Source organism: Schistocerca nitens, chromosome 1 (assembly GCF_023898315.1).
Source record: "Schistocerca nitens isolate TAMUIC-IGC-003100 chromosome 1, iqSchNite1.1, whole genome shotgun sequence".
Lineage (NCBI taxonomy): Eukaryota > Metazoa > Arthropoda > Insecta > Orthoptera > Acrididae > Schistocerca > Schistocerca nitens.
Genome location: NC_064614.1, coordinates 1,216,389,068 through 1,216,411,022, shown reverse-complemented (window position 1 = coordinate 1,216,411,022; position 21,955 = coordinate 1,216,389,068). Strand labels below are relative to the sequence as shown.

General features: G+C 42.1%; 1 protein-coding gene across 1 annotated transcript in view; it reads right to left on the bottom strand.

The window, feature by feature from the left end:
- The window catches only part of LOC126201311 (DNA polymerase beta-like), a 61,700-nt gene that overhangs the window by 29,660 nt on the left and 10,085 nt on the right, over window positions 1–21,955 (bottom strand). The window contains exons 2-3 of the mRNA XM_049936775.1: window positions 14,837–15,036; window positions 14,536–14,696 (exon numbers count right to left, since the gene is read on the bottom strand). Of these exons, the coding sequence (XP_049792732.1) occupies window positions 14,536–14,696; window positions 14,837–15,036 (361 nt within the window). The remainder of the gene's footprint in view (window positions 1–14,535; window positions 14,697–14,836; window positions 15,037–21,955) is intronic.

Here is a 21,955-nt window from a genome sequence, read left to right as displayed (position 1 = left end):
TCTCTAAAACATGGCATTGTTATCACAGAAAATATGCTGACATCTAATAGTTATAAATTTTTGATTATAAATGTAATAGCATTTTCAAGAAAGCACATGCCGTTTTACGTTTAGAGAGACTGCGCCTTGTAAAGTTACTTGTTCGTGCTTCTCTCTATCATAGGCACAATGGACTGAGCTGCGGTGAAGTCCTTTCACTGTCTTTTTTTTTATCTAATGACATACCAATGCACTGCATACTCCTTGTCCTCTGGTCAGCAACATATTCATTCAGCCCCACCTATGATACTACGGAGAAAACCAGAGGAAGCACACTAATTGGGAACTCCAATTTACCCAGCAGTTAATCACATCCACTAATCAGGTTTGACATTCCAGGCAGTCTGCTTCTGAAGAGCTACACAATAGGTTAAGACATTAAAAATATGTATTAGAAACTAAACACTAAAAACATCAAAACATATGCATAGACACTAGTGACTAATAACATATGATATAAATGTATTAATAATGAAAATAGACAGATATTTATGAGGACAGGTATATAAATAAATAAATGCTGAAATGTTTGGGTGCACACATAAACAAAAGGAAGGAAGGAAATAAAGAAAGAAAGAAAGAAAGAAAGTAACCATGTTTTGCAAAAGACAGATCTTTTAATACTAAGTTCGGCTGGAAACTATCACTCCCCCCAAACAAGGTCATCATTTGACAGGCAGAGTTTCAGTATTATACAGATTTCTAACAAGTATCACAGGATCCTAGGATCAAAACAAAACGTTCCTTTTGACATATATCACATGACATATTGTTATTCAGTTGCATGCTAAAATATAACAGGAGGTACAGTGGTCACACTGCAGGAGATAGCATTGAATATGTGGCGATGTCTCAACATGGACTGGTTATGCCATTGACGATATCCAGGTTCTGCTAAACAGCTACATAGATATTGTGGATATCCTACTGCAAATCACTCAAGTTATTAACTGGAACAACATACACCAGTTTCCATGTGTTTCCACTGTCAAAATTTCACATTAGAGCACCCAAACAACCACTGTGAATAGTGTGCCTTACCAACCATGAATTACATGGTGGGGCAACTGTTGGTGCAAATATTCCATTACTAAAGACAAATTGGGCCTCAATAATGTCAAGGTCTAACACATGACAAGCTAGCTGCCCTGTTGTACCACTCAGTTCTCATTCTCCTGAAAAACTGTGTCATCCCTCCAAGAAACAATACGCTGTTAGCATGGATGACCATAGATGACTTACGCATATTAATACACAAACATATTTGTTTTTTACAACAAATGTTTCACTGTAGTATGCTGCAGTAGCAGTTCATGATACAACACGCACACTGCCCACATCTCATGGCAAACCATCTGTAGGACAAATGTTCATATGAATATGTTGTCTGTTTCTGATCCTAGGAATCATGTCCCTAATGTCTGGTACAAAAATTTGCAGGAACTCTGTAATATGCTCATGTGTAAATCTGATCCAAAACTATCTTCTCTGCTATATGTGTTTTATTGTTGTGGTTTTCACTTTCTTTTTATCTTTAACACATTACATTTCCTATTTTAATTATATTTTCCTTTCTCTGATTTATTTTTGTTACTTTCACTTGTCTTTCTCTTATACTACTATAGTGTTGGGCAAATAAAACTGGCCCATATGAGTGGATACGATTGGATAAGAATGTATGCATATAACCACATCCCGTGAGGTACACACGACATGTACGCATGCCAAGTGGTCCACACCAGTTCAGAGTGCAGTGCGGGCTGTGTCAGTCTGAGTGGAGCAGTGCAAATGGGATTATGGTACTCACAGTGAAGCAGCAGGTGTTCATTAAGAAAAGTTATGTGACAACAAAAATCATGGAAATAGCATGGTCATTTGTTTGCTGAGAAATTTAATGGTGTCAAAGTGCCAGCAAAGAGTGCCATGCAAAGCTTAGTCTGAAAGTGGTGACAGACAGAATCTGTTTTCAAACAAGTCAAAAAATATTCCAAGACACGCCCATGCACCACACAATGTAGCTGCAGTTCATCAAAAATGCTACAGAGTCCTACCAAATCAAGTCAATACCTGTCACAAGAAACCAGCATATCACATCGATCACACAGACAAATACTACATCTGGGACTGCATATGCATCCCTCGAAGAGTCTGTTGTTTATGTCTTAAAACCAATAGATGCTCCTCAGTTCCTCCAGTTTTGTGAGTGGCTGTCCACTGAGATAACAATGAATAGCTTGTACATGGATCTGTTCTTTATGTCTGATGAAGCCTGGTTTCACCCGAATGGTTGTGTCAACTCACAGAATCACGTTTTGTGCAGTGTTAGAATCTGCTTAACTTCCACAAAACACTATGGCATGGTCAGAAGCTTAGGGGTTTGGTGTGCAGTATCTGCATGCTGTATCACTGGTCCCACCTTCATTCATCAGACACAGTTCAGCGCATTACATTTCCAACATTTTGAAACCATTTGTGGCAGCATTAATGTAGAAGGAAAAGACCTACAGTTACTTCCAACAGGATGGAGCAACTGCCCATACAGCCAGCCGAATGTTGGAGGACATTTATACAATCTTCACAACTGACAAGAGTTGTTAGCTGAGGTCAGTCCGGCCGTGGCCCACCCTAGATGGCCACCCACGTCACCTGAGCTGTCAGTGTGTGTTTATTTTGTATGGGGAGCCCTCAAGTCTAAGTGTATTGCAACAAACTGCAGCAATTCCAGCAGTCCACCTTTGATATGCCTTCAGCAACTTGCTGACCACGGCCCACAAGTACAAAGAGATGAATAGTGGTCACTTTCAACAACTGCTATATTTCCTTTCCTCTGTTGTGTTTGTAGGTACCCTGGAACTCTGTTCTCTGGACCACTTTTACTTGCTCTACCCTGTACATACAAGTCAGCACTGTTAATGTGCCATGTATGACAATACCACCAAGTATTAAAAATAGTGCAGCTCCAGCATACACTTAGACAATAACAATAAGTAATGCATTCCAAGTTTACAGCTATTAACCAACATTTGTGCTGTAGATTGGTATCAAAGACAATAAAATAACTGTACGAGATTACAAAACAAATATGGCTTTAGTCAGTTATACTATCAAAATAATTTTATAACTATTTATGATTACATTTTGCTCATATACTGATCTATCATTCTCTGCTAATGCACCTGTTATGCACACATTTTACATAGGAGAGAAGCACATATATACAGATACAGACAGCTGCACATATAAGAGAATAGTTCCTGTCAACGTCAACTATGTCAACTGAAACTAACTACTGTACATGGCATATTAATTTATTTTCAGATACTTGCTCACATGTGATTTAACAAAAAATATAAAAAATGGGAAGTGCACAATGGAATAACAACAATATGGAAAGGATGGATTGCTACTCACCACATAGAGAAGGCACGAAGCATTGAGCTATACACATGCACAATGAAAAAGAATGCTTGAAGTAGTTCAGTTGGACAAAGTTCTTCTTCAGAGGTAGAAGACACACACACACACACACACACACACACACACACACACACACGATCACTGGCTCCATGAACTAAGGCATGATTGCATCTGACGTGAACAGCAGTCTAACTGGGGAGGGTAGTGGAGGTAACAAGGCAAAGATGAGAGGGAGAGGAATAGTGTGGTAGGTACGGGGGAAGATGTGAGTGCAGCCTTTTGGAGCGTGCAAGGGTATGGTGGGGACAGGATAGGGCTGCTAGGTGCAGCGTCAGGAGGCTGTGCTGTGGATGGAGTTTGGGGGAGGGGGGAGTGAATGTGTAAAGTAGGACGAGAGCAGTAGAAAAGGGGAAAGGACTATGTACATGTGTTGGCATGATAGAAGGTGTTTAGTGAGGGAGCATGGAAGAGGATAGGTGGTGGAGGAAAAGGACTCGGGAAGGCTGAAGCATGAGGTGTTACGGGAACGAAGAATATGTTGGAGAGAGAATTCTGTCCCCTATGCAATTCAGAGAACTGGTGTTGGTGGGAAGAATCCTGATGGCACAGGCTGCAAAGCAGTTATTGAAGTGAAGCACATCATGTTAGACAGCATGTTCAGCGACTGTGTGGTCCTGCCGTCTCTTGGACACAGCCCAGCATTGGCCATTCATGCAGACAGAAAGCTTGTTAGTTGTCATGCACATGTAGAATACAGCAAAGTGGTTAGAGCTAAGTAGGTAGATCACATGGCTGCTTTCACAAGCAGCTCTGATAGGATAGGAAATGCTTGTGACAGGATTGGAGTAGGTGGTAGTGGAAGAATGTAAGGGAGAAGTCTTGTATCTAAGTCTGTTGCAGGGATATGAGGCATGAAGCACAGGGATGGGAGCAGCGATGGAGTAGGGCTGCATAACAATATTATGTAAGCTGGGTGGGTGGTAGATTGCCACTATGGGAGTGGTGGGGAGGATAATAAGAAGGATTTTTCTCATTTCAAGGAACAATGGGAGGTACTCAAAACCCTGAAAGAGAATGTATTTTATCTGCTCAAGTTTGAGTGGCACTGAGTTACAACAGGAATGCTCCTTTGTGGCCGGACAGTGGGAATGTGGGGGATGATAGGTGACTGGTGAGATGAGACATGTTACATCTGTTTCTGAACAATGCTGAGAGAGTAATTCAGTTTGTGAAGGCCTCAGTTGGACACATGGAGTATTTGAAGAGTGACTGGTCACCACTACAGATGCGACATCGACGAGTGGCTATGCTTTATGGATGTGACTTCTTGGTGTGGAGCGGGTGGCATCTGTTGAAGTTGAGGTATTGTTAGTGATTGGTAGGTTTGATGTGGACAGAGGTACTGATGTAGCCATCCTTGAGGTGGATGTTGTCACTGAGGAAAGTGGCTTGTTAAAGTGGCTTGTTGAGCTGAGAAGGAATGGTGGAGAAGTTGCTGAGGTTCCAGAGGAATATGGACAGAGGGTCCTCAACTTCAGTCCACATCAACAAGATGTCACAAATGAATATAAACTAAGTAGGTGGTTACAAAGGCTTCCTCTACGTGTTCCATGAATAGGTTCACATAAGACAGTGCCATGCTCGTGCCAATTGCTGTAACATGGATTTGTTAGTAGGTGATGCCTTCAAAGGAGAAATAATTGTGTATTGGGATATGGCTGGTCATGGTGACCAGGAATGAGATTGTAGGTTTGTAGTCAATCTGGCATTGGAAAAAGCAGAGTTCAATAGCGGCAAAGGTGTGGACATTGGAGATGATAGTGTGGAGAGAGGTGGAATCAAGAGTGATATGTATGGCATCGAGTGGTAAAAAAAGAAGAAATGCATACAGTTGGTGGATGAAATGGTTGGTATCTTTTGTATAGGAGGTTAGGTTAGGTTAGGTTAGGTTAGGGGTAGTAGGCTGAAGGTGTTCATCCATGAGAACAGAGATTTTCTCTGTGGGCGAACAGTAACCACCCACAATTAGCCATCTTAGGGGTTCGGTTTATGAACATTAGGAAACAGGTAGAAGGTAGGAGTGTGGGGAATGATGGGAGTAAGGTACAGAAATGGACTCAGAGGAGAGGTGCTAGGATGTACCTATAGACCTGAGGAGGAATGAGATAAAGATGGATTTCTGGAATGGGGTCACCACGGCAGTGTTTGTAGGTGGACGAATCTGACAGCTGGCGGAGTTCTTCCACCACATAATTCCTGTGATTCATAACCACAATGGTGGAGCCTTTGTCAGCAGGTACAGTTTTAAGTCAGTTTAAGCTTTTAGGTGGTGGACTGCAGGTCTTTCAGCGGATGTGAGGTTCGTCTCCATGTTGAGGGATTTGGAGTAAAAGAGCGAGGCAAAGTTGAAAAGGAGTAGTAGGGCTGAACCACAGTTTGTCGGAGGTGTAAAACTGAGTCAGGCAAAGTTCTATATTGGTTTTGGGTTGAGTCTAACTGGTAGAGTTCGTCATAAAAACTGTAGGTTCCATGAAAAGGACAGAATGTCTTCAACAAGCCTGACTGAATTTGGAAGTGGAGCAAAAGGTAAGGACTCTGGAAAAGAGAACTTTACAGATAACAGAGAGAAGGTAATGCATGGGGGCTGATTTATACGGTATTGCAGGAGCAGATCAGTAAATGCTGTGGACCAACAAAATTTGAGCTCACAGAGATCATTGTGGAAAGACGGGTTGCAGCCGAAGATCCCATCTTTGGTGGTCAGGCCATCTTAAGAGATTCCATGAGCTGTGCAACAATGCAGGAACTGAATGTGGGACTGTGCTTTGGTTAGAGGTAGTGAAACTTTTCTATATTGGCACAGATGGAAGGGGCAAGGATCCATAGTGGATGATAAAAATGCAAAACATCCTCCTCACACAGTGGTTAGTTAGTTACATTTTCCATAGATCGTCTGAAAGGTTCTTTTATCAAGTGATGTGGAATGAGTCAGTTTAGAGGGTATGTATACAAAATTAGTGCTAACATTAATGAAAACTTAATGTTTTAGTCCTACTCATCCCACTAAACTACAAAAACAGTTTTTTTTTTTATAAAAAAAAATACTGGCTACCAGTTTTTACATAGAAATTCATCAATGGAATATAAGGAGTTGTCCAGGGAAGTGATTTTAGGTTAGATTTACAATTTGCTTTGCTAACCATCTGACATTTTATGTTATTTGGCAAATGATCAAAAAATTTTGTTGGTGTATACTGAACTCCTTTCTGAACCACTGACAGCTATTATAAAGGGCAATAAAGGTCATTTTTGCCTCTGGTGTTGTAGATGTGGACATCACTGTTGATCTCAAATTGTGAAGGATTATTTATGAGAAATTTCATTAGCAAACATATATGTTGTGATGGTGCAGCTAAAATGCCTAGCTCCTTGAAGGGGTACTACATCATGTCTATTGGTGAACACAACATATTATTCTTACTTCTCACTTTTTTGCAATTAATACCTTCTTTGTAAGTGATGAGTTGCCCCAGAAAATTATTCTCTGGCATTATTGATTAGAAATATTCAAAATATGTCAGGAGGTTGATTCATTTGTTTCCAAGATTAGCAATAATACTAAGAGCAAAAGTGGCTGAACTTAACTGTTTGAGGAGCTCAGTAATATGCTTCTTCAATTTCACGTTTTCATCAACATGTACACCCAAAAATTTGGGCATTCTATCCTATTTCTGACTCCCGCCCATGTGTCACGTCAATTGTTGGTATGATTTTACTTTTACATAACCCAATATGTACACTGCATTTTTTCCCCCAAATGTTACGCATAGTCCATTTTCTTAGACACACATTATAATTATTTGCAAAATATCATTTACAATCACTTCTGTTGCTTTCTTTCTGGTGGGGCTTACCATAACACTAGTATTGTCTGTAAAAAAAAAAAATGCCATTCTGCTTACTGAATGTTAAGTGGAAGGTCATTTTCATATATAAGGACTAATAGTGAGCATAAAATTGAACTGTGTGGGACTCTCTTTGTGATTTCTCCTCAGACACTAACATTTTCTACTCTGCTTACATTGTCTGAATTATTCAGCACAACCTTCTGAATCTTGTTTCTTAATTATGATTCATACCAGCTGTGTGTAAAACCATCAATACCATAACTTGAGTTTAAGAGAGTAACATGATCTCTGGAATCAAACTCCTTGCAAATATCACAAAAAATACCAACTGGCAATATTTCATTTTCTAAGGCATGTACTATTTGATGAATGAACGTGTAAATAGCATTCTTAGTTGTGCAACTCTTCTGGAATACAAACCTAAGTAAATTGTTTCCACTTAAGTGTGAGACTAATCTTGAGTACATTACTTATTGGAATATTTGTGAAAAAGCACTCAGTAAGGGAACTGTATGATAATTGTTTAAGTCTGTCTTGTTACCTTTCCTACGAAATGGTTTAATAACTGCATATTTTAAACTGTTAGGAAAAATTTCCTGTGCCAGTGATGCATTCCATATACCACTAATGTTATTACTTATTAAGTCGAAAATACTTCTCAGAATTCTGCCTGAAATTCCATCAACACCACATGAGCTTTGGTCATTTAGAATTTTTAGAATTCTGTTAATTTCAGTATAGGATGTAGTTACTAAATCTAGTTGCTTAAAGTTTAGTGGAATAACATTTTTAATATTGGGTTGGTGCATAAGTTCACAGTGTTTTTTCCATAAGTTTAATAAACACAACAAATACACATAACAGAGACCTCAGTCATCAATACATCCTCCCTCACTATTTACAACAGTATGTCACTGTTGGGATAAATTGTTGATTTCTCAATTGTAGATATCACACGGTTCTGAGGTGAAGAACTTGTCAAGCCACCACGTTCAGAGTGCATTTTCATCCAGAAACAAAGTTCCTTAAAGGTTGTTCCATAAAGAGTGGAAAACGTGTAAATCTGAAGGTGCAAGATCAAGTGAATAAAGTGGGTGTGGAATGACTTCCCAACCCAACTCCTCCATAGTGTTTATGGTCAGTCTACCAGAAAGCAGGAGGGCATTATCGTGGAGTAGCATTACTTCACACAGTCTTCTTGGTCATTGTTCTTGGAATGCATGAATGTACACAGATCTTTGTACGAGGAGTTGCTGTTGGCTCTGAGCTCAACCATCCCTTTCCTGTAAGGAAATTACATTAACATAAAATTACACACATCACAAAAAGTTTTGCATCACCCTCGTTCCCAGAATTCCTGAAGATAGACATTTACTGTGGATATTGTATAACAGACACAGTCCCTTTGACTGACTGGAGATGTCACTAAACCCACCAAAGGATGTAAACAACCACGCATGAGCAGCGTCTATTAGACGGAGAGGGTCCGACAGCCGATCAGTTCCAGTCATTCCACCAGGAAGGAGGCACACGGCTCGTGTTGTCTGTAGTTCAACCTTGCCTAGACAGTCAATACCACAGTTCAATCATGTCGGCATTGTTACTTTGTGTCAGGAAGGGCTCTAAACAAGAGAAGTGTTCAGGCGTCTCGGAGTGAACCAAAATGATGTTGTTCAGACATAGAGGAGAGACAGAGAGATAGGAACTGTCAATGACATGCCTTGCTCAGGCCACCCAAGGGTTACTACTGCAGTGGATGACTGCTATCTATGGATTATGGCTCGGAGGAACCCTGACAGCAATGCCACCATGTTGAATAATGCTTTTTGTGCAGCCTCACGATGTCGTGTTATGACTCAAACTGAACGCAATAGGCTGCACGAATGCAACTTCACTCCTGACGTCCATGGCGAGGTCCATCTTTGCAACTGCGACACCATGCAGTGTGGGACAGATGGGCCCAACAACATGCCGAATGGACCGCTCAGGATTGACATCACATTCTCTTCACCAATGAGTGTCACATATGCCTTCAACCAATCATTGGAGACGTGTTTGGAGGCAACCCGGACAGGTTGAACGCCTTAGACACATTGTCCAGCAAGTGCAGCAAGGTGGAGGTTCCCTGCTGTTTCGGGGGTGGCATTCATCTTCATGGGGACAATTTGCGCCCTCATCGTGGTCATCTTGTGAATGACTTTCTTCAGGATAAGGACATCGCTTGATTAGAGTGGCCAGCGTGTTCTCCAGACATGAACCCCAACGAACATGCCTGGGATGGATTGTAAAGGGCTGTTTACGGACGATGTGACCCACCAACCAGTCTGAGCGACCTACGCCAAATCGTCATCGAGGAGTGAGATAATCTGGACCAACAGTGCCTTGATGAACTAGTGGATAATATACCACAACAAATACAGGCATGCTGGGTATTAGAGGTACCAGTGTGTACAGCAATCTGGACCACCACCTCTGGAGGTCTCTCTGTATGGTGGTACAATATGCAATGTGTGGATTTCATGAGCAATAAAAATGGCGGAGATGATGTTTATGTTGATCTCTATTCCAAATTTCTGTACAAGTTCCGGAACTCTCGGAACCGAGGTGATGCAAACCTTTTTTTGATGTGTGTATTTCTTGTCACCAGTAATAATCTGGATAAGATCAATATTGTTCATAAGACAACTGATGATAAGCAAGTACAAATGCACATATGGCCATCCACAAAGTTTTTTATTTTGGCTTTGCAGTACTCATGCACATGATTTTTTTAGCCTTCCCAATTGCATGCAAATGTCGCATAATGGTGAAATGATCACAGTTCATCACATTTGGCAGTTCTCACGCACACTGACATGGGTCATTGTGGATTAATGCATTTAAACAATTCATCAAAGCCAAACAGCCTTTCTGACTGTGAAGAGTCACTAATGCCAAACTAGTCCTCCTTCAAACAAGAAAACCATTTTATCGTTGTGTATGCCCAAATAAGAAGATAATGTTTCTGGCTACCCCCACTGCTGTCACCCTTCTATTAAACTCAAACAGAAGAACAAGTCAAAATCATTGCAATTTCTCTACTTGACACTCCATTTCCTAGCACCCACAGCTCCACTCACAAAATTACAAAGTGTAAACTTATTTAGCAACAGTGAACTACAAATATAAAATGACATTCAAAAAATGAACCCATAGCAACTAGAATACCAACATGCAAAACAAAAATGCCACAAATTTATGCAGCAACCTAATATATTCTCTTGCTTCCATAACTGAACCATTTTATCCTGTTTTTGCTGCTACATTTATAAAGTGACTGTTAAAAGTGCTTGCCACTTGTGAATTATCCGTCACAACATTGACATTTAGTTTAATTGTTATTGTGTTATTGTATAGTGACTGGCTGTCCTGTCTCCTAATTTTTTAGGAAAGTAACTTTCAAATATTGACACAAATTTTACTGTAGAATAAACTGAATCTGACATTAGCACATCTTTCTTCGGCATATACATCATCCCGCACCACCTCCTTTAACTTACTCTTAAAGCACTGTATCCTGTTCTCATTAATAAGCCTCACTGTTTTGTATGAATCTGACCCAGGGTTGTAAGGTACCATGTTTTTTTTTTAATTTCAATTAATCGGCCATCATGATCGGATAGTCCATTACATTGGGTACATACCAATTGTTTCAGACCGAGTACTGTCTACAAAAATGTCATCAATGTCCTACTATCTTGCTGTATGTGAGTTGGAATATTAGCTACTAAAATTGAAAGTTTCCCAGAGGGGATTTGTAGACTGTTACAATCATCAAAAAGTATTCTGCAGTAACAACACACAAGCAAATGCTTCTGGTTTCTTATCAACACAAAACCTACTTGTTTCAATGTTTGACTTTTTGTCCAACTTTTACACATGTTGCAACTCCTCTGTTTTCCATGTTAAGTCTACATGAAAATGATGCAAATGTATAGTTCCTGATATTTAACTTCTACATCTCTTTGGGTACATGGTGATCAGACTGTACATAATATCTATCACTTCAAATTTTCCACATCTTGTAGGCATATAAGAAACTCATCTCTCTTGTTTTTCAACCTTTTAATGTTCTGATGAAACAAATTAATTTTATTTTTCTGGAAACTGTTACATATATTATGCTCCTGTCCTGCTCAAATTTCTTTCAGTACTATCTGTAGCCTGATTCTAGCCTATAAAATGTGCCCCTTTGACTCCAGTAATCACAAAGATTTGGACTTGGCTGCTTGGGCCTCCCTTATTCCGTCACCGACCCAAACTACGCAATACCCTTGTCTGTCCCTATGCCACCCCTGCTCCAAACCACTTGTCTCATGGATCATACTTCTGCAACAGACCCAGATGCCAGATCCATCCCAAACATCCTTCCACTACTACCTACTCCAGTCCTATCACAAGTGTATCCTATCCAATCAATGGCAGGGCCACACATGAAAGCAGCCATGTGATCTACCTAATTAGGTGCAACTACTGTGCCACATTCTAAGTGGGCATAACAACTAACAAGATGTCTGTCTGCGTGAGTAGCCACAGCCAGACTGTGGCCAAGAGACAGCTGGATCACAAAGTTGTTGAACATGCCCACCTGTACGGTGTGCTTCACTTTAACGGCTGCTTCACAGCTCATGCCATCTAGATTCTCCCCACCAACGGCAGCTCTTCTGAGATGCGCAGTTGGGAACTTTCCCTATAATGTATCCTTCACTCCCATAAGCCCCCTTGTCTCATCCTTCCCTAGTCCCTGTCCTCCAGCACCTGTCCCTACCCTCACTCCCGCTCCAGTACTACACATGCCTTGTATCTCACCAGTGTACTTACAGTCCTTTCCTCTTCTCCTGTCTCTTCCACAACCACCCTGCCTCCCCCACCTCGCTTCTGATGCTGCATCTAGCAGCCCTATCCTGTCCTCACCACATCCCTGTAGGGTCTCACAGACAGCACTAGCATCTTTCCCCATCCCTACCATGTTATCCCTCCCCCTTCCCACTCTGCACCTTCCTTACCCCCACAAGCCACTCCAGCTAGATTGCTACTCACGCCATATGCAGATGCATATTAGTGCACAGAGACAGTGGCTGCATGCATGCACGCGCTTGTGTGTGTGTGTGTGTGTGTGTGTGTGTGTGTGTGTGTGTGTGTGTGCGTGCGTGCGCGCGCGTGCACGCATGCATGTGTTTTCTAATTCTGAACAAGAACTGTGTCTAAAAGCTGAAAATCTTTCTAACGTTTCCCCCCCCCCACTTCCCCCCCCCCACCCCCCACTGTGCCTGTCTGTGACACAAAGCCTCCTCTATCTGGTGAGTAGCACATCACCGTCTAATCAAAATGGCTCTGAGCACTATGAGACTTAACTTCTGAGGTCACCAGTCCCCTAGAACTTAGAACTACTTAAACCTACCTAACCTAAGGACATCACACACATCCATGCCCGAGGCAGGATTTGAACCTGCGACTGTAGTGGTCGCACGGTTTCAGAATGTAGCACCTAGAACCGCTCGGCCACTCCGGCCAGTCCTTCTAATCAAAAGTATCATCATATGCAAATATCTCCTCTCTACTTAGCATTGTTTCGAGATTGCAGCTGGTCAACATTTTCTACCAAGCACGATATTTCATCTGGCCACCTGCCAGAAAACTACAAGTGAGCTGTCGAAGACTAACACTGACTACCTATTCACACAATTAATTAGCACATTGTCTACATTCCGTGCTTGCACCATCGTCATACCTGCAAGACAGATCACTGAGGCAGTAAATTTCCATCAAGGCAGTGTGGTCAGTCTTGCTGATACAGTCATGACACATGTGCAAAATGCTTACTGTGTGCAAATAAAATGTGTGTGACAGGTAGACGAAGGCAGTCTTCAGTAGATCTCTTGAAGGTATCTGGCAGGTGCCCAGAAGAAAACCTGGCTGCACCCCTGAAACATCATTCAGTATTAAGTATGATGGGAAAATGTAGATGAAGAAAATCTCAAAATTCAAATCTCCCTCTTGTGTACACTACTAGCCAGATTTATGCTTGTACACTAGTAGCAACCCAATCTCTTCACCAGAACTATTTTGTCACCCAGTATTCAGATTTACAGTTTGCAAATCATGAATCTACTAATAATATACAGCCCTGAAACAATCTGCATTATCACACACTAAAACTACAATTTTACAAGTATGACACAAAGTAAACTTAGGGTACGTCAGTCCTCTCACATGTGATACAAGTACTATTGAGTGATATCAAATAAATATCAAGGTAGTCACCCCTTCTTCAAGTTTTACATCCTTTTCCAGATAATTTTCCTAATGACTGCCATGCACATTACAGGTAAAAACAAACTGGATAATGAATGTTTTTCATGCAATAATTTAGTTTCTTTAATTTTTTCTATATTACCGACTTAGCTATTTCGGTATACAGTTCATTAAAAGCATAGACATCAGATAGAAAGTTCCTGGAGAATCATAAACTTGTGGAATAATGCGAGGACTTTTTCTGGATAAATATGGAATCTCAAATGTCTCTGTATCAACTTGGGTGCAGAAAAGAGAACTACAACAAATCATTACCAACAACCTGGTGCTGTCATCTCCGCAGCATGTTACTGGAATCTATTTCTATCCCTTGTGGCCCTCTTGTTAAATTACAGAGAGACATCTCAGTGGTTACCATGGGTAAACAAATTGCAAATCCAAAGTTCCAAGGTTCTGTCCTCAGTCAGTCCTTTTTTTGTGGTCACTTATCATTACTAGTGACAACGTTTTGTTAACATGAAAAATGGCAAGTTATACTGCTGTTCAAAATCCACATTTAACTGTAAGGTTCCCAATAGCTGACAGAGCGAATTAGTTCAAATGTTGGAGGAAGACAAGAGCATACCACTTCCAACAGTAAGGTGCTGAAACATTCAAAACAATGTCTGGGTTGAGAACAGTTTTACCCTGTTTTCCATACAATATAATAGGAAGTTCTATTACGTGTCAGTCTCACATAAATTAAGACGAAACCTGAAGTTTAACTGTACAAGGAAAATTTAACAGTTACAACAACAGAGTAAGTGACAATTATGATACCAGACTAATTTAGCCTTATTCCAACAGAAGCACTAATAAACAACCCTACTAAGCTCACCTCAACCCAATAAGCTGGTGATGATTAAGTTTCTCTCTATTTTTCTTTAAATCTTCAATGCTTTTAATACCAGAATCAACAAGTTCTTTTGCTTTTGCTGGTCCTATACCTGAAACTCTTGTTAACTCATTTATTGCTTTTGAAGAATCATCATTTCTAATCTGAAAAAAGATTAAGGAAAAAGATGAAATTTGTATTTGCCCATTGAAACAATTGTGCTTTACTCCAATTGAAAAATTATGTTTTCCGCAAGTCCACTAAAAAGAGTTACGTTCAACATGGAGCTTTCAAAAACACTTACATTTTCCACTTTCCGCAGCTTCCCTGTCTCCAGGAACTCATCTATCTTTTTGGCAATTTTTTCTCCCACTCCCGGCAGCTTTCGAGCTTCTGCACCAGATTTGACACGTGTAGGGTGCGCCGCAAGAGTTGACGCCGCTTTACGGTATGCATTATACTTGTGGATATTGCGACTAACATTTCGCTCATAATCAGCCAACTCTAAATCAAAATGAGAGATGTGTCAATGTCAAGTATTCAGAAGTAATCAAGCAGAAAAAGTAAGGTTGTACTTCATTCTGTTTTATTGGCAGAATCTTCAGGGGCCTTGCAGCTAAGGTGGAAACAGTGGTTATTCTACAGAAGCATCTAGTATGAATATTACTTCAAGTTAATAAACAAACATCTTGCAGAAGCCTCTTCAGTGACCTAGAGCTTTTTACACTTACATTCCAATACATACACTAATACTACTAGTGATTAAGAACAAGAATAAATTTAGGACGAATTCAGCGATTCATACTCACAATATTAGAAGGTATAATTTCCAAGCAGACTAAAAGGAAAGTCATATAGCATGAATGGTTGGGAGACCCCAAAGGGTAAGTTCACCAACCTAATTGGGAAGATTTTCCCTTCTTCACACCTGTATGCCCTTTCCTACATGAAGTATGAGAGGTGTGTGGGAAAGTGTATTTGTTAAATGAAGATAAATGTAATGGGTGTGTATGTGTGCAAAGTGTCGTTTCGTATTTGTGTTGGAGATAATGGGAGGAGAGAGAGGGTGAAACCCAGTGCTGGCACATAGCCTATTCCTTTTGAAGAGCATCAACGGGGCCACCATGCTTAACATCCCCATTCGATGGGTGGATCACTATCAACAATGTCGCGTGCCCTCACTTGATGAGACACTGCAGAACAGCTTGGAATTTTATCGAGGACATAGGTACAAAGACTAGTGATCAGTGTTTTTATGGCACCAGCCCACCTGTTCTCTCTGCCGTAAAGTCAAGGGGAAAATTATCAACAGCATAAAAGTTTACCTGGACCATTACCCATGCACGCACTAGCCACCTCCAACAGTGATTAATTTAAGTAATTTGATGAGAATCAGTGTACCCATATGAGCACAGTCGTCAACTCCAAACAGGCTATGAATCAGGATATAGAATGGAGTTTTATATTCTGGTGCAAAAGTGCTAAACACATTGTCAGTGAAGATCAGACAGGAAATTGCACATTCCCAAATATTTAAAAACAAAGTAAAGGAATTCCTCATTAGTCACTCCTTATACAATTTATCAGAATGGCTGGACTCAAGAATGTAAATTTTGAATAACTTTCATATTTGTATTAGTGCTCTGTGCAAAGCTACATAAATTCTTTGTCTGAAATATTGGATAAAAACAGAAGCTGAGTAGACCATGAGGAGGAGCAGCAGATTCTTTCAAAGGAACTGTTTTTCTCCTAACATAAATATATCTTGTCATCTAGAAGTAATCGCCCCAACTATCAGTTTGAGTAGATTAGTGCTAGTCATTATTTTTGTTAGTATATATTACAGAAGTAGCCAACAATGTTTCTTCCCCCTCTTAATGTATAACTTGACTCAGTCCACATCCCTGAGGTTCTCCTTGTGATGGGATTGACATAACAAGATGTGGGGATGGATGGATGGATGAATGATTATGCTACCAATCTCCTTTTATAAGCCTATTGTAATCCTGCTGAACAAAAATTTGAATTAACTGTAGCTCTATCCTACTTTTTCACCCTCTCCCTCCCTCTCCCCACCTTTTTATGGAAATTCAAGTGAAAGACAAGAAAATGCCATATCACTCAACAGAAGCTATAGAGAAATCCTTTTCATTTTATTTAAAAAGTATATGCTGTATTCAGTACTATATTGATAAGCACTCTGAGCCCTTTCTAAGCCTGTGGTGCAGTCATCCACTGCAGTGGGCAACTGGTAATGTTGCTTCTTTGGTGCTGTTAATTAGTCCTGAGGCTCAAAATGCATGCAATCCACTCCAGTGGATACTCCCTGCTGGTGTTGTGCCCTGGGTGCATTTGCAGCCTCAGGACTAACTAAAAATGTCAAAGAAGCTACATTAACAACTGTCTACTACAGTGGACAACCACTACACAGTTCATTCTCCTTTTTATCTCATCTGATAATAATCCAGTTGTCTTCAACTGTATAAAAACCCATCAACTGGTTCTATGAGTTTCTTGTAGATTTATAAAATTAATTTTTCAGTGTCTTCATTCTTATTTTAGTCTTACTAAATTTTATTTTGAAGCTTACTTTCAAACTTCCTGCATTAAGTTCATGCACTTGGTTTTGGAGTGTATCTGCATGGCAGCATATAGTTCAGTGTCATCAGCCAAAACAAATGGGGTTTCCATATCTTCCAATTATATGTATTTTGTCTTCGTCTTCAATAGATTAGGAATCTGAATCCTCTCACAGTGACTACTGAGAAGAGTTTTGGTGATTTGAAATCATGTTGTTTGATTCCTCTTACAATTTTGAATTTCTTACTATCCTGATGAAGGTGTACCACAGAACATATTTACTTTTTGGTACAGTGATGCAGAATGAACCAATACCTTACTTTTCAGGGGCTCTACGTAGCAATTTTGATCAATATGAGACGAATGCTTTCTCAAAATCTATGTAAACTAGAAACAGGCAATTCATACACACTGTTTTGTTCTATACTTTTGTCTATTTCGCTCTAATTATTTGTAATCCCAGCCTGTTCCTTGTGTTATGGATTATGGGAAGCTAACAGCCAAGAGCTGCACACAATGTGCGAATGAACCTCCCACTTTTTTCCTTATAAGCTAAAGACTGCTTTATTTTAAAGACATTGCCATAGTATATAAATAATGATTAACTACAGTTTAAGCAATTTAATAACTTTTTGTACATAATTTATCAATAAAGGTAACAACTCACTGAATGGTATAGGTGTTGATTTGCTCACAGACACATAAACAATATTTGTGTATGATGATGATGATGATGATGATGATGATGTGGTGTGTGTGTGTGTGTGTGTGTGTGTGTGTGTGTGTGTGTGTTGACTTAGTGGCTCCACTATTCAGTAGTTTTCAGTTTTGTTTATGTGGCTATTACCAACTCAGTGCCTCCACCATTCAGTGAGTTTGTTAGCTTTACTCCTTAATTATCTACAGTCCACCATAACTTTCCATTACCATATTATTAAGTTTTTTCTGGTCACTGTGGTATGATCTTTCCCTTGAATGCAAAGAAATAAAAAAGTTACATATTACCAAGAAAAACTTATTCTGTAAACAAACTAGAAACTATATTTTACTGTCATATACAATAATGTTATTGTTGTTGTTGTGGTCTTCAGTCCTAAGACTGGTTTGATGCCGCTCTCCATGCTACTCTATCCTGTGCAAGGTTCTTCATCTCCCAGTACTTACTGCAACATACATCCTTCTGAATCTGCTTAGTGTATTCATAACCTATCCATTTCCCTTTTTAAATTTTCTAACCTACCTGCCCGATTAAGGGATCTGACATTCCACGCTCCGATCCATAGAACGCCAGTTTTCTTTCTCCTGATAACGACCTCTTGAGTAGTCCCTGCCCAGAGATCCGAATGGGGGACTATTTTACCTCCAGAATATTTTACCCAAGAGGACGCCATCATCATTTAACTATACAGTAAAGCTGCATGCCCTCGGGAAAAATTACGGCTGTAGTTTCCCCTTGCTTTCAGCCGTTCGCAGTACCAGCACAGCAAGGCCGTTTTGGTTAGTGTTACAAGGCCAGATCAGTCAATCATCCAGACTGTTGCCCCTGCAACTACTGAAAGGACTGGTGCCCCTCTTCAGGAACCACACGTTTTTCTGGACTCTCAACAGATACCCCTCCATTGTGGTTGCACCTACGGTACGGCCATCTGTATCGCGGAGGCACGCAAGCCTCCCCACCAACGGTAAGGTCCATGGTTATTGGTATTGGATATGGAATGGAACTACCAGTTAGCTGAAGCTTTGAGTCGATCTGCGTTCAATCTGTGCTCCAGGCAGAAGAGCACCACACCACAGAAACTAGGCATTAAAATTCAATCTACAACCCAGTATGTGTTAAATTTGGCACAAAGTGTTCAAGGGAAGCAACTCCGTCTACTGAATGGTTGGTTTGAGGATTAAAGGGACCAAACTGCAGAGGTCATCGGTCCCTTGTTTCATAAACACACAGAGCACTGGGAAACCATCCATTAGTCATTCGAAACAAGATAAAAATGCCAGGGGAAGAAAATCGCCAAGGTCAAGATTAAAGAAACATGGAAAACGGAGCACAGCAACAAAAACAACACAGAGAAGAAAGGCAGAAGGGATTAAAACTGCACAGCAGAGGACTGTTGCTGACTGATCACGAAAATAATAGGATGAGCCAGCCACTCTGCAACACGTTAAAACCTCCAGCCTAAAAGATTAGGGTGGAGTCGAATTACAACACACAACAAAGTAAAAGATACAGCACAAAAGAGGGTGATGCAATAAAATTAGAGGGACCGATAAAACCCACTTGCTCGAAGAAAACCTAAAACACGATCTGCCATAGACACATCGTCAGCTAAAAGACACGATAAATCACCCAAGAGGTTAAAAGTTCGCCTGAGGGCGGTTAAAAGAGGACAGTCCAATAATATATGGGCCACCGTCATATTCGCACCACAGCGACAATGAGGGGGGTCCTCTCGACGCAGCAGATGACCATGCGTCAGCCAAGAGTGGCCAATGCGGAGCCTACACAGAACAACAGAATCCCTGCGAGAGGCCCGCATTGAGGAACCCCACACAGTCGTTGTCTCCTTGACCTGCCGCAACTTGTTGGGGGCAGACAGAGTGCGCCATTCGTCTGCCCACATCCCAAGGACCCGACGGCATAACACCGAGCGGAGATCAGTTGCCGGGAGGCCGATCTCCAACGGCAGTTTGCGGGTGGCTTCTTTAGCTAACTTGTCGGCGTGTTCGTTTCCCGCTATCCCAACGTGTCCCGGGGTCCATAGGAACACCACTGAACGTCCACGCTGTTCAAGACCATGAACGGACTCCTGGATGGCAACAACAATGGGATGGCGTGGGTAGCACTGGTCAAGAGCCTGGAGACTACTGAGTGAGTCACTGCAAATGACAAAAGACTCGCCAGTGCTGGTACGAAGATGCTCAAGGGCACGAAAAATGGCTGTTAGCTCTGCGGTGTAAACACTGCAGCCTGCCGGCAAGGAGCGCTGGTCTACATAGTCCGCATGAGCATAAGCGTACCCCACACGGCCATCAACCATCGAGCCATCGGTATAGAGAACCTCCGAGTCATGGAATGCGCCAAGGAGAGCAAGGAATTGGCGGCGCAAGACTGCAGGAGGAACCGAATCTTTTGGCCATCGGGAAAGTTCCAGCCGAAGCTGCGGCCGACGAAGACACCAAGGTGGTGTATGTGGGCGGACCTGAAAAGCAGATGGAAGAGGCAAAGACTCGAGTTCACTAAGGAGTGACCGAACACGGATCCCAATTGCGTGGCCTGATCGCGGCCGCCGGCGTGGAATATGGACTGCCGCATCGGCGAAAAGGAGACGGTAGTTAGGGTGACGGGGAGAACAACGGACGTGGGCAGCATAGTTGGCTAAGAGTTGTTGACGCCGAATGTGGAGCGGAGGAATCCCCGCCTCAGCAAGTAGGCTATTAACAGGACTGGTGCGGAATGCTCCTGTCGCCTGTCGAACCCCACAGTGGTGAACGGGGTCCAGCAGTTGCAACGCTGAGGGCGACGCTGAGCCATACGCCACACTCCCATAATCAAGCCGGGACAGCACAAGGGCTTTGTAGAGCTGCAGCAGCGTGTTACGATCTGCACCCCAAGTGGTGTTGCTGAGGCAGCGGAGGGCATTCAGATGCTGCCAGCACTGACGCTTGAGCTGACGAATATGTGGAAGCCAAGTAAGCCGGGCATCGAACAGCAATCCCAGAAAACGGTAAGTGTCAACAACCCTGAGCATGGCATCCTGAAGATAGAGCTCAGGGTGGGGATGGACAGTTCGACGCCGACAAAAGTGCATAACACAAGTCTTCGCAGGGGAAAACCGAAACCCATGGGCTAGGGCCCACGCCTGCGCCTTGCGTATGGCTCCCTGCAACCGACGTTCTGCAACACCAATGGTGGAGGAGCTGAAAAAGATGCAGAAATCGTCAGCATATAACGTGGGTGAGACAGACGACCCTACTGCTGCTGCAAGGCCATTAATGGCCACAAGGAAAAGGGGCACGCTCAATACAGAGCCCTGTGGAACTCCGTTCTCCTGGATGTGAAGCGAACTATGGGATGTGCCAATTAAAACGCGGAATGTCCGAACAGATAAAAAATTCTGAATAAAAATGGGGAGAGAGCCTCGGAGACCCCACCCGTGCAATGTGGCGAGAATATGGTGCCGCCACGTCGTGTCATATGCTCGGGAGAGATCGAAAAAGACGGAGACGAGGTGTTGGCGCCTGGAAAAAGCAGTGCGGATTGCAGACTCAAGAAAGACCAAAGTATCGGCGGCAGAACGGCCCTGACGGAAGCCGCTCTGGCATGGAGCCAGAAGACCCCGAGACTCGAGCAGCCAACACAGCCGACGACTCACCATACGTTCCAATAGCTTGCACAGAGTATTTGTCAAGCTGATGGGCCGATAGCTATCTACATGAAGCGGGTCCTTACCAGGCTTCAGCACCGGAATGACGGTACTCTCCCGCCACTGCGACGGAAAGACACCATCGCCCCACATGCGGTTGAAGAGGGCAAGAACACACTGCTGACAGTCCGGGGAAAGGTGTTTGAGCATCTGATTGTGGATGCCATCCGGCCCAGAGGCTGTATCAGGGCACTGTGCCAGGGCGCTCTGGAGTTCCCACAAACTAAATGGGGCGTTATACGCCTCAGGGTGGCGAGAAGCAAAGGAAAGCCGTTTGCCTTCCTCGCGGCGTTTGAGCGCGCGAAACGCGGGCGGGTAATTCCCCGACGCAGAGGCCCGAACATAGTGCTGAGCGAAATGCTCGGCGATTGCATCGGCATCGGTGGATACCGCCCCGTTGATGATAAGCCCTGCGACAC